This window comes from Nanorana parkeri, unplaced genomic scaffold (assembly GCF_000935625.1).
Source record: "Nanorana parkeri isolate BGI_ZX_2015 unplaced genomic scaffold, ASM93562v1 scaffold1809, whole genome shotgun sequence".
Classification (NCBI taxonomy): Eukaryota; Metazoa; Chordata; class Amphibia; order Anura; family Dicroglossidae; genus Nanorana; species Nanorana parkeri.
Window position 1 is genome coordinate 18,244 of NW_017308077.1, and position 13,333 is coordinate 31,576.

Sequence of the window (13,333 nt, forward strand, 5' to 3'; positions counted from 1 at the left end):
TTCTCGGTGCTCCCCGCCCCCCGCTCTCGGTGCTCATTTAAGAAAAAATAAACCAGCCCTGCTACTTGTCCGTAGCAGGGCTAAAACAGTGTAAAAAGCACTTGCCCGGAACTACATGTCCCGGCCGTCCGGCGATACGAATTCCACACCCCTGTTAATGTTCCGTGGGCGGCCCGGTACCGGTCCGCGGCCCGGGGGTTGGGGACCACTGCTCTATACGGAGTGTTCCTGTTCATTGAGAATATAGTATGTTTACTATAACTACAATTATGAATGAACAGGAGGGATATAGATCACTCCCATTCATTCATAATTGAGGATATAGTAACCATACCATGTCCTCAATTATCTACAAACACTCAGCGATCACTGATCACTGAGTGTGTGTACATTGCTCTCCTCTCTGACACAGACACACGCTGTCACAGGAGGCTGAGCGAGCAGTGTAGGAAGGAAAGCCCAGCTTCCTGTGACATCGCTGTCTCTGCCCCCACACCGATCTGCCGGACTGTGATAGGCGGCTGAGCGTGTGGGAGGAGAGACACCGGACGATCACGGCGGTCTCCTCCCGCAGTGCTCGGCTGGCTGTCACTTTCTCTCCTCCCTGCTGGGACAAAGAGCAGCGCCCAGCGGGGAACAAAGAAATCACGGCTGCGCGGACAAAACGGCAGGAAAATGGAACTTTCGGCATTTAGCCAAAAGTGCCATTTTCGGCCTGCGCCCCCCTTCATCTTTTAGCCCGGGGCCAGCACACCGGCCGCCCCCCTGGCAGTTACGCCACTGTACCAAGGGCTTGTATAGACAGACATTTTTACCCTGCACTTAACATGATAAACGCATGCCAAATTCAGGTCAACCGATTTCCATCTACTTCAGAGGTGTGGTAGTGTGAATGACATTTCTGAGGCTTCCTTTGACCTGCTTTGCTTGTGTTGCATTTCCCTGGAATCAATACATTCTATTGATATGCATGTCTGCAGGCAGAGCAGGTCAGACGTAGCCTTTTGCTGGGTCTGAACTATTGTACTTGAGCAGCACTGCATTTGAATGCAAAAGCCAGCATTTGATTGCAACACCCAACTACACAATCCCTAATAACCTGGCCACCTGGACAGCAGCACATAAGATTCATTAATAGGACAATGTTAGCAAATGGCTAATCAGACATGGCTACATGGGTATGGCAGTGACAGTGTTACATTATCCCTATCCATAGTTTTGAGATCTACAGGCATAACTCCTAATACCTGTGTATGAGACAATTCTATCTTCCCATTGCCTTCTGCACATTGCTACAGAATTGTATGGGCTTCCAACCTACCACAATGGTCCTACATATTGGATCTGCACTATTTATCTGTACATCACAACGTACAGTAATGCATTACCGTGTGTTGCAGATGTGTTTTAGCACATGACGTGTCATTAAAATGAACAGCACTGTAACCCAGCACTCTGTGGTACATGCATTGCAATAACGTGTGTTTTACCACCCATTACTACAGTCCATAGGTCTGAATGGACTCGTAAAGTCTGAACCTGTGATACACACACAAAACTAACCATTAATCAACTTGCCCAGAGCAAGATATAAACAATGTACATTTATGGGATGTTATGATGATACCTGGGATGCACATCTGTGGAACCTCCTTGCTGTAGAAAGATGTTTTGGGATCTCTAAATGCTGTTCTGGATACTGCAACCACTGACTGATGTGTATGGGGACAATGCCGTGTAACTGCCACAATATCCTCATCCACCTGATCCACATAAACCTAACACAAGACAGACAGACAGACAAAGAAATTAGAATTACATATTTTTATTACACTACATCGCCTTAATTGAATGGTTATATACAATACAGAGAAGTATATAAAAATGGTAAAAGCTTGCACAAAGATGGAAAGGTTTAAACAACTGGAGCAACAAACATATACAAATGGTGATTAAGGTTAAGGTACACTAATGGAGTCAATAATCACATTGGTAGTGTACATTGATGAACAGGACAAACAGATTCAGAATACATGAAGATGGTGAACACATTCTAAGACTCAGGATGTGTGACACAAATATGTAGGAGAACTGTGGACCCAGAACAAAAATTACCTGAATGAATCCGCGGGCTGCCAGTTCTTGGTGAAGTCTGTTCACAGCTTTCTTGCCTATGATGATCCCACTCTGTCCATTTACTTCAGACGAACTAGGACCATTTAGATTTGGGTTCCACTTGGTGTAGAATCTCTCCTCTGTTACCACTGAGATCTGCCATGAAGAAGCAGTCTTTCATTCTGAACTTCAATATTTAACAACTAGCCAGTAATATTTGGGTACATTAATGAAACAAATACTCATCACAGTAAAATATATATTGCATAAATGGAAAAAATCACAGCTAACCTGATGGGGAACCAGTTCATCATACCCCCGAGTACCCCCTGTAGCACAGCAAGCCATGGACACAATGGCAGAACTGGGTAACAAATCATAAGCAGATCGATGCTGCAAAAGAGAAAGCATGTCAATATTATATTATGGAAAATTCTTCTTCTGACACACCGTACGGTACAAAGTTCCTATGACACATGGTTTTAAAGAACTGATAAGCCAATGAACACAGGTTTTCTCATTAAAACCACTTATAGAGTTGATATCAGCCTCTTGTAGTCCCGGTACGGCAGAACTCAGACTGAGGGAGAAAGAGAGGCAGCAGAAGGAGCGAGTCAGTTGTGCTGCGGTGTAAGGTGTGTACTGACAAGAGGAGAGAATAGAGTGATATCAGCTTATTCAGAGATAAGCTTCCCCTGCATAGTCTAGATCCTTACAAATGCAAATCCTCCTTATATGTATTTTATCTGTAAATGAAGCTATTTGCCTGGAGTTCATCCTTGAAGGGGAACTAATTTTCCTGGCACAGTAGCACCAGATTGCTAAGCAAAGTTGTACCATGCAGCTTCTACCCTGATATCTGTTTAATGAACCACATGTGAAATCTAAACTCGGAGAAAGTGTTCAACACAGAACATCCTCTATTCCTTATTGCAGTCAGGCCTTTAAAAACATAGGAATAAAAGCACCACTACTCCAAAGCTTTAGCAAGGGCAAAAGCTGGGTGCTCAACGGCAGGAGCGTGTGCCGTCTGAAACTAAACAAGTAAATAGTAAAGGAAAAATCCAGCCGCACTCCTTTCCATCCTGAATCAGTTTATTGAAAATCCCCTCTGACATTTCTCCCAGAGTCTCTATAACTAAGCCTAGGATTGGGTGAAACATGTGAGGGGGGCCGACCTGCGACTCAGTGTCACTGACGAATTTTCAATAAACTGATTCACTGTGGAACAGAGTGCAGCCAGATTCTTCCTTTACTATAGGCCTTTCAAAATGTTTATGTAGCTCAAGGGACTGAAATTCTGACCACCCCAATATACTTATAACTACAAAGAAATAATATGTCTGAAAGGTCAGGTGCAAAACCAGATTTCGCTAGCAAGTTGTACTGCAAGTGATGGAGCTCCTTGACAATCCTGAAGCTTTAAGAGGAGATGACCCCTCCAAATGACTACATGATTACTGGAAACCCTCTTTAGGCCTCTATTTGTAAAATAGAGATCAGTTTTATGACTACTCCTTTATTTTAAAGTGTCCTTACTGCTATTGGACTTTCATTGTCATGTGTAACATCCATAAACAGTGCATGGGCAATTCCAGGAACCAGTGGCCTTAGGCTGGGTTGTACAAAGGATCCCACAGGCTCTCCACCATAACGATACACGAGTCGTCCTTCTTCGTGGCTGTTGTATGCACTCATGGCCTCTGATGGGAAGCACGAAAGCACAGGTATAATTACAATGCAATCTTTATCATATGACAATAGTAAGTGTAACATAATAATATGTGATTTTATTTTTTTTAATACTATGCAGAATTCTTTATAAATATCACTACATTTAACAACATTTGAGCACTTGCAGTGCTGTAACAATTGTTTGATGTTGTAATTACTGTCACAATACTACAAGGAAGCTTTATCATATTAACTTAAGGATGTGGAAATGTCAGTGCTCTCATTTCAGACTTTAACTTCAAAGGCCATAGTGTGTGTTTTATAAAATAACGCTGTTGCCTTAACAAATTATTAAAGGGTTCAAGTGTCAAGTGTCATAATGTTTGGTCTCTGTTCTCATTACAGAACTATCCCATCACTTTCTAACCTTGTGACTCCTTTTTCTAGAACAGGAAGTGAGGGTAGTTCTCTCCAATGGGGACACAGAAAGACACTGATGAAGGTTCTAACAATTTACTGCTTTAGACAAATCTAAAAAATGAGTTGCAGGAGTTTAGTCATTCTATATACAATATATACTGAATTCAACTTGTGTGAGGATTTTGTGAAGGCAAATTTGTTTTGAATAAGCATGCATAATATTCAAATTAGAATTATCCTGTTAGAAAAGCAGGAGTTGGTGCAGAGTTAATGCATGCAAAAAACAAGCGCCTACCTCTTATGAGAGAGCTAATGCCCAGCCTAGTGACAAACACATTGTCCAGCTCCTCACTCCCAGTGAAAAGTTCAGCCACCACATACAAGTCCGGACGCAACTTCCTCGCAGCATCCAGTAAGTACTACAAACAGCACAGCCAGGAGAGAGCAGGAGACACAAGTAGAGGAAAGATAGCACAGAGAAGAGGGAACCCGGAGATGGGAAGTAAAAAGTACAAGTGGTTAGAAAGAGAGAAAGTGTCGACAGCACAGAGCAGATGAAACCAGGAGATGGGGAGTAAAGCGTACAAGTGGTTAGAAAGAGAGAAAGAGAAGAAAGCACAGAGCAGAGAAAAACAAGAGATTGGGAGTAAAACAAACAAGTAGATAGAACATGAGAAGGAGAGAAAAGAACAGAGCAGAGGAAACAGGAGATGGGGAGTAAAAATTACAAGTACATAGAAAGTGAGAAGGAGAGGAAAGCACTTGGCAGAGGAAACCAAGAAATGGGGAGTAAAAAGTACAAATGATTAGAAAAAGAGAAGAAGTAGACAGCACAGAGCCCAGGAAACCCAGGCAAGGGATGTAAAAGTACAAGTAGTTCAAAAGAGAGAATGAGAAACAAGCACAGAACAGATGACACCAGGAGTTGATGAGTAAATAATAGAGGTGGTTATAAAGAAAATGAGAAGAAAGCATGGGGTAGAGACAATCAGGAGATGGTGAGTAAAGAGTACAGGTGGTTATAAAGAGAGAGAAGGTGAAGAAAGCACAGAACAGAGGAAACCAGGAGATGGTCAGTAAATAGTACAGGGGATTATAAAGAAAAGAAGAAGAAAGCACAGAGTAGAGACAATCAGGAGATGGTGAGTAGAGTACAAGTGATTCAAAAACACAGAGTAGAGACAATCAGGAGATGGTAAGTAGAGTACAGGTGGTTATACAGAGAGAGGATAAAGAAAACACAGAACAGAGGACACCAGGAGTTGGTGAGTAAACAGTACAAGATGTTAGAAAAAGAGGAGAAGAAAGCACATAGTAGAGACAATCAGGAGATGGTGAGTAAAGTACAGGTGGTTATAGAGAGAGAAGGAGAAGACAGCATAGAACAGAGAAAAAAGGACACATTGATAGAAAGAGAGGAGTAGACAACACAGAATAGAAGAAACCAGGAGATGGGAAGTAAAGAGTACAAGTGGTTATAAAGAGAGAGGGAGAGGAAAGAACAGAGTACAGGAATTCAGGAGTAGGGAAGTAAACAGAGCAGATTAAATCAGGAGATAGTGAGTAAAGAATACAAGTTGTTATAGAGGGAGATTGGTAAAGGGCAGAGATGTGAGAAAGGTGTAGGGACCAAAATTCAAAATGAAAATGAGATAGGTAAGAAAAAAACCCCAGACAAAGACAATAGAACGTTGGGAATAAGATGAAACAATTTGAGTAGGATGACATAGCAGGAAAAGTGATGAAGAAGAAGCAGAAAAAGGAACAAAGATGAGTATGGGGAGGTGGAATGTGACAGGAATAGAGAATAGATGGCAATTACAGCAATGAAGGAAATAAATGAAGTAGAGGTTAATAGAGCATGGGGGGGAAGGTGTTCAGTGCAGAGAGTGAAGCCCAAACACATGCAGAGGATGCACAGCAGGAAGTTATATTCAGGCAGGAAAGATGGAGAAATCGAGATGGAAAGGAGTTAAGAGGGAGAGAGAAAAACAATGGCAGCGTTTAGTATTTGACCGCAGCATTAAAGTACATTAGAGCAGCTTCACATAGCAGATACCTCGAATGAGGCTGGTTATCCCCAGGCGGTTTACAAACACATTGTCGATATATTCACTGCCTGTGAACAGCTCAGCAATCACATAAAGATTGGGCCTCACTGACCGGGCTACGGCCAGCATTTCCTACAGATACAAAGTGCTGTGTGTAACATTGTTTCTCATATAGATGTGCACATCACAGACTTAAAGTGAGTACTATACAAATTATATTAATGTGCATAAAGTCACGTACCCTCCCAACATCACTGGACTATCAACATACAAATAATACCACATTTACAGTTGCAATAATGAAAAAACTGAGTGTTAATGTATTCTCCTCACACACAAGAAATCGCTCAACATACATGACTGAATGACCAGCCCATAAAACTTGCAGGTAGGTTATTTATGATTTGCAAAAATTAAGAATCATTAGCAACAAAAGTGCAATATATGGATTAGGGATGCACCGATAGATCGGCCACCAAAACATATCGGCAGAAAATTGCACTTTTGGCATGATGCCGAAAGTTCCATTTTCTAGCCGATACAGCGGCACATCCATTCTTTCTCTCCTCCCCACTGGGCGCTGCTCTGTGTCCCAGCAGGGAGGAGAGAAACTGCCACAGGCGGCCGAGCGCTGTGAGCTGCTAGCGTCTCTCCTCCCAGCTCAGCATTCTGTCATAGTTTGGGAGAGCAGTGTGGGCGGAGATAGCTTGCAGTGCTGTCATAGGAGGCTGAGCTCCGCTCGCTCAGCCTCCTGTGACAGCTATCAGGAAGAAGAGCGGTACAAACACTCAGCGATCACTGAGTGTTTGTAAATAATTGAGCACATAGTATGTTTACTATCAATTATGAATGAATGGCAATTGTTTAGACCCCTAATATTTCCCCGAAGCCCCTAAAAGTAAAACATTACAATATTTCATAAAAATACATAAATAAAAAAGTTTATAAAAAATAAAATATTTTAAAAAATTGAAGTTAGAATAAAAAACATTTTTGGTTTTGACGTGACATTTATTTTCATTTCGGTTTCGTTTCGCTTTTGACATTTTGATTTTGGTGCACCTCTAATATGGATAGTGAATATCCCTCAGTAGATGTTTATGACAAATAACAGTATACATTGTTATTTATAGTATGGATGCACCGATACAGATACTAGTATCGGTGTCGATACCAAGTATTTGGGCGAGTACTCATAGTCACCCAAATGCTCCCGATACTTATCCCAATACCAGAACTTCCGGTATCAGGAAGCCAGGCGGTGAGTCATTACTAGCCGCCCGGCTTCCTGATTAGCCGGGAAGCTGGCTCCATGCTCCCTTCTCACCTGGTGACGGAAAAGGAACAATAAGACAAGAAAAATGCTTTTCTTTTTAGTAGAGCAGGCATTATTTAGAACCTTTGCATTACTTAACTTTTTGTAATTCATGATTTTATTACAGTCAGTAGTCCAATTAGGTAGATCCTCCTCACTTTCTACCCCACTAACATGACAGACGTTAGTAGAAATCTCCCCAACAAGGACACAGACAACAATAAAAACTACAAAGAGGTCCTATCTCTTCTCAACTCTGTCCAAAAGAAACACAAATTTTAGCTGGAGTTCCACTCTAAATTTCATGAAATATTTTCTTTTACAGACATGGTTTCAAGTGCACTATTATTCTCTGAACCACATCACTGAAATATTTCCATTCATATGTGTGCATTTACAAAAACAGTAAATCACTTATTATTTAATCAGAAGGTGTTATGGCGTTGCTCACCTCTGCCACGTGAATTGGGGTGGAGTGGCAATTGTCAAGGCGCACTCCATGAAAATGCTTAGCAGTGATCTCAGTATACTTCTTCATATGTTCCCATAGGTAGGGACAGTCTGATGGCTTGTCACCATACCTCAGCTTTACGCTGTCCCCCCAGCAGATCAGTTCCCTGCGCAGGTACACATTGGAATCTGGAACAAGTAGAATAATGAGGGTATGGCTTCCCACCGTATGCAAAATGTATTAGAAAAAGGTCAGCTGGTTAAACACATGCAGCTCAAAATGTAAACTTTACAGGGAAAGTATGTATTTTTAGTAGGCACATATTTTGAAATATTACTACGGTCATTTTGACATGGTTTTCACATTTTAAATGCTCGCTCTTTTTGAGATTTTTGCGACTCGCGAGTACTAATGTGGCCGACGTTGCACACGGGGAGAGTTGTCCTGCCCCTTTCCGTCTGCGGCGTCTAACAAATTCAGCCGGCAGCCACACGAGCATCGCGGGAGCATAGCTGTAGCTACCTCCTTTTGCGCCCGAGGCAAGAAAAAAAAAGTTTGCCCCCCCAACAGGCGTGTGACATCACCCAGCGCCCTGCCTCCAGGATTTTTTTTAATTTTGTACTATTTTGTATTTATTTTCTATCATTTCTTATTTAATTAGAATTTTTTTTACTGTTGGGGGGGGGTGGGGGGTGGGGTCTAAAGAGTGGTCTACCGAAGTGGCCAGTCAATGACCCTATCACCTCACACATTACAGACTGGCCAAGACACTTGAGTTCTACAGCATGGCATTTGCTGGTATACAGTATATGTTTCCAGAAAGTGGAGTCTACCCAACTGCTACTTGGAAACATTATTCAGAGGCACCAAAACACATATTTAAGCAAGTAATCATAGCATACAATATATTTTAATGGCTTAAGGCAATCGGGCTGCCAAAAACACTTCTAAGATCAGTTAAACTTGCATACATGACTCAACAATATGCAGAAAATGCATTAACTGATTGAGCAGAAACTAAAAAGAAATTCAAACTTCATTATAATCAAAACTTCAGGAACCAGGAAATGTGCGTAGGAATCAGAAAACACTTCAACTACAACTTTAAAAAAATCTGATTAAAAAAAAAAGCTCATGTGAGTTCATAAGTACTAAAGGTACATGTTAAACCAAAGCGACCTTCAGAAATCTTTAATAATTTTGATAAAATGATCCCACAGCAGGCACCCAAAAGGTGCAGGATATACATGAGTCCTGATGTACAGGTGAATAGGACTCCTCTCAATTCCGTTTGTACTCTGTAATATTGAGTAGTAATGAACTGACTTATTTGAATGTTGGCTATTTCCCGGTGTTTGTACAATCTTCTCTGTTAGAATTCCTCTGGTAAACAATTTAACAGATCAGTGCTGGCAGAGAATGCTGTAAGCACAGCAGAAACATGACAGCAAAGTCGGCTTTGACTTTTAGGATGACAGAGGAAAAACAGAGAACAACAAATTTGCACTCTGCACAAAAGTCTAGAACACAAAGTACACTAGGCACCCTGTACCAGGGATCCCAGAGAGGGCAGAAGGAAATGAAAATACTTTTGATGAGTGGTTCATCTCAAACATTAAGCAAAGTTTTGAAAGTATATTTCTGTGTATTAATGTTACACCACATGCAAAGTTTATTGTTTATCCACTACACTGACCCCTGTGCAGCAAACTGTATGGAGAGGAGTGTTGTCTAAAAATGCATTATGAGGATTGGAGCCTTTCAGATGACAGGATTCTCGTCTTTTCACTTATAACATTATTAGTAAACATTCCTAAAGATGAGGTCCTGAATATATACAGTACACATAGTCGTGTTATAGAATTAAACAATGCTAGGTAGTCCAATGTTCTTCTATACCTGTTGCCCTCCTGTTCCATTGGCCAGACCAGCAACCTGTCAACTCTGGCATTTAGTAGAAGGGCTGGTGTGTCTGAGAGTACTTGCCTGGGGACAGAGTATGAGGACTGCTTAGCTACACATAACCCCGTGTTAATGAAGAACTCTTCAGTTCTACATGTACTGTAATAAGCCATGCGGACAATACCTCATAACCTTTAGAATCTGACATCTTGGAGATTGGGTTGATGCTAACATGTATTTATCTTTTATCAGCAACATGGCTAGAGACTATATAATCAAGCAAAACATGGTAAATCTGCTCGACTGGGACGCACATTAAAAAACGGTATAAACTGCAAAAGTTTTTTTTTTTTTTCTAGAAAATAAACTAAGTACCTGGACCAGCAAAATTTTTCAGAGGGTCGTCCCCCATGACCCAGCCATTGTGAGCCAAGAAGTGGCATGCTTTGTCTTGCTGGTGCATTAGTGGTTCCTCCTCTTCCAAAGACATTGCTCCAAATGGGAAAGTGAAGTAACTGCAAACAACATCGATATGCAATGACGGAAAAACGTATCTATGCCAAAATTTCAAAGCTTTGTTATTCAAACATTTATTTAAGCTCATCTCATGAAATTAGGTATTTACAACATCATGTCCTTATCTTTTACTTCGACGGTTCCAAAGATGTGAAGTAAATAAATGCATATTTAAACTTGATGGATATATGTTACTCAATTTTACTCAATATAAATTATGGCTTCTGAATATGTGAATCTTTCAGAAAAGATGAATAAAAGGATTGTTTACCTGGTGACTATAGGATCCTTCTTCGTTATGGCTCCAAGCTTTGGGCCATGATTTGCTAGACGATCATAGGTGATGGTGCCCAAAATGCAATTTACTGCCTGAAAAAAAGAAAAATGAGATATTGTAGTACATGGCATGCACATTCTGAGCCTGATTCATCAAGCTGTGGTAGGGTATACTGCATGCCAACAGTGGCCTTTTGGCAACGTCATAATATCACTAGATTCACAGAGGTATTCAGGCATAGTAGAGAGGACATGCAGGTTCTGCTGCAGGTATGCACAGTTTATATCTGATAACACCTTTTGTGGTGACAGAGTCACTTTAACCTAATACCTAACACTTAAAGTGTTAGTGTAAAGTGCTTCTCACTCACCTCATAGTTCTAGCCCACCTGTGACAATGAGACTGTCACAGGTCGGCTCAGTAGATCGGGAGGTGAGCGAACATATACCGGTGTTCACTCACTTCTCGATACTGTCACGGCTCTCTGCCGTGACAGGGGGTGGGGCTCGATTCCCTCCTCCCCGCTCCGATCCGCCAGCGCTGACTGGCGGATCGGACGTGGGAGGGGGCGCATACAGCTGGCTCTTCCTCTAGATAGGCAGAGCCAGCTGTCACTCACGCAGCTGGGCGGATCTCGACATCGATGTCGGGATCCGCTCCGGCGTCTCAGTATACCGCGAGCTGTAGCTTGCGGTATACTGAGCTTAGGGTAACGGGAGGACGCTAGTATGTGTCCTCCCGTTACCCTAAGGAGAACTATGGGGGAAAGCCCTGACCCCATAGTTCTCCTTTAATAACTCCAGCACTGCATAGCGCCCTGAGGCGGCTGCACTTTATACTTAGGCTACAGTTAGGGTTAAGGTCAAGGTTTAGCGGTTAACATTAACGTGTATGTTTAGCCATAACTTTTTTCCTTAGGTTTGGATGGAGTGGTGAAGGAGTAGAACACCTGTCTGTTTGATACTGCTGTTCGAGTCTCTATTAGAGAGGTTCCCCTAGATCCCTGCCATGCTAACGAGTAAGGGAAGGCTAGAACCCCTATCAGATATTTTTATTTCTGTCTGTGCTTCTGTTGCAGATCTTTTCTTACACCCTGTTTGGTAAAACATTGTAAGCAGGACAGAAAGCAAGGGGGCTTCTCTCTAACAGAGCACTGGATAGAAGCAGAAACCAGATAGAAGTTCTAATCCTTCCTCACTATCCAAAACGAGACAAATGTGTTTGGCAACGACTTTTCGGTTTAGAGATAACATTAGCTTAAGGGATTTTATTAGTTGCTAAGTGACAGGTCAAGTTTTAAGGTTTAGGTCAGGAGTTAATTTACCGGGTCAGTTAAAGTTTTTGGGTTAACATTTACATTTTTTCTCTTTGAAAAAAGTACAAGCAGGGGGGCTCAAATTGGTATGGCCAGGGAGGGAGTGTAAGGATTTATTGCAGCAGTTATATAAAAGGCAAAAATGAATGACTAAATACAGTAATTTTTAAGGAGACACTGCCACCTTTCCCATTCAGAGCAAAGTAACAGCGTCTCTGCGAGAGTCCCTCGCCCTACTTGTATTTATCTTGACAGACCTTCGCCACTGCCTCTTCCCACATTACAGCCGGTGACACTCCCCTAGCACTTCTGGATATAAGGTGTATGTAACCTCCTTACCGATAACAGTGCTTGGGTGGCAGCCAATCACTAGGCCCAAGTACTATCACATTATACAGACCCATTGACCCCAGCCACTGACATTGGTGATTTCAGTGCTAGCTGCGATGGAGGCAGCACAGGCAATGTGAGTACAAGGGGGTCAGAGAAGCCCCTGTATTTTCTCTGTAAAGAAGAACTCCAGGAATTTGAAAAGTTAACCCTTGCAGTGGGGCTACAAGGGTTAACTGCTCGTTTGACTAGGGAGCGAAAATATGTGTATTAGATGTGAAAACGCTGAAGGACATACCACTGCCAGAGGGGGAAGAGAATTGAGTGGTCATTGCCGCAAGACTGATGATAAGATGAGTATATCTTTTTAATTATCACCCCTACAGAAAAATGAGCAGTTAACCCTTACAGTGTGGGGGTAGCCCACTGCAAGGATTAACTTTTTAAATTCCTTGTTTAAGTAAAAATGCAACATTTCATTTCCCTCATTTTCCTTATATAAGAAGCAGATATTTATAACATTTTGCAGTCTCCAATATAGACTGATATTGTACGAAATAATACAGTCCTAACTACAATGAATTCATGCTGGAAAGAAAACAAATCCAGTAATTAAGTGGTTGAAGGATGTGAATTCTACCTGTTCATGGTGGAAGTTCATCTGTTTGTGCTTCTCAGCATTCAGTTCTTCAAGCCTCTTGCGGAGCCAGTTACAGCATTCCTCAATGGCAGCAGGCCCATTACTGTAGTGATGAACAAAACACACCAAATTAATTACAATAAAATATACAATTTACACACACTGAGGGGGATTTATCAAAACGGTGGCAGGTATGCATGGCAACCAATCAGCTTCTCTCTTTCATTTTCAAATCTTAATTGAACAAACTGAAGAGAGAAGCTGATTGGTTGCCGTGGGCAAATGCTCCAAATTCTGTTTGCTCCAGTTTTGATAAATCCCCCCCCC

General features: G+C 41.7%; 1 protein-coding gene across 3 annotated transcripts in view; it reads right to left on the reverse strand.

Moving 5' to 3' along the window:
- The window catches only part of AGL (amylo-alpha-1, 6-glucosidase, 4-alpha-glucanotransferase), a 64,578-nt gene that overhangs the window by 15,606 nt on the left and 35,639 nt on the right, over positions 1–13,333 (reverse strand). For 2 of the 3 annotated variants that reach the window (XM_018571684.1, XM_018571683.1), the window contains exons 9-17: positions 13,007–13,109; positions 10,716–10,813; positions 10,304–10,443; positions 8,027–8,214; positions 4,505–4,628; positions 3,655–3,818; positions 2,407–2,508; positions 2,116–2,271; positions 1,628–1,778 (exon numbers count right to left, since the gene is read on the reverse strand). In XM_018571684.1, the coding sequence (XP_018427186.1) occupies positions 1,628–1,778; positions 2,116–2,271; positions 2,407–2,508; positions 3,655–3,818; positions 4,505–4,628; positions 8,027–8,214; positions 10,304–10,443; positions 10,716–10,813; positions 13,007–13,109 (1,226 nt within the window). Of the gene's footprint in view, positions 1–1,627; positions 1,779–2,115; positions 2,272–2,406; positions 2,509–3,654; positions 3,819–4,504; positions 4,629–6,268; positions 6,393–8,026; positions 8,215–10,303; positions 10,444–10,715; positions 10,814–13,006; positions 13,110–13,333 lie in introns of all 3 variants that reach the window. The other variant, XM_018571685.1, reaches the window with a different exon arrangement.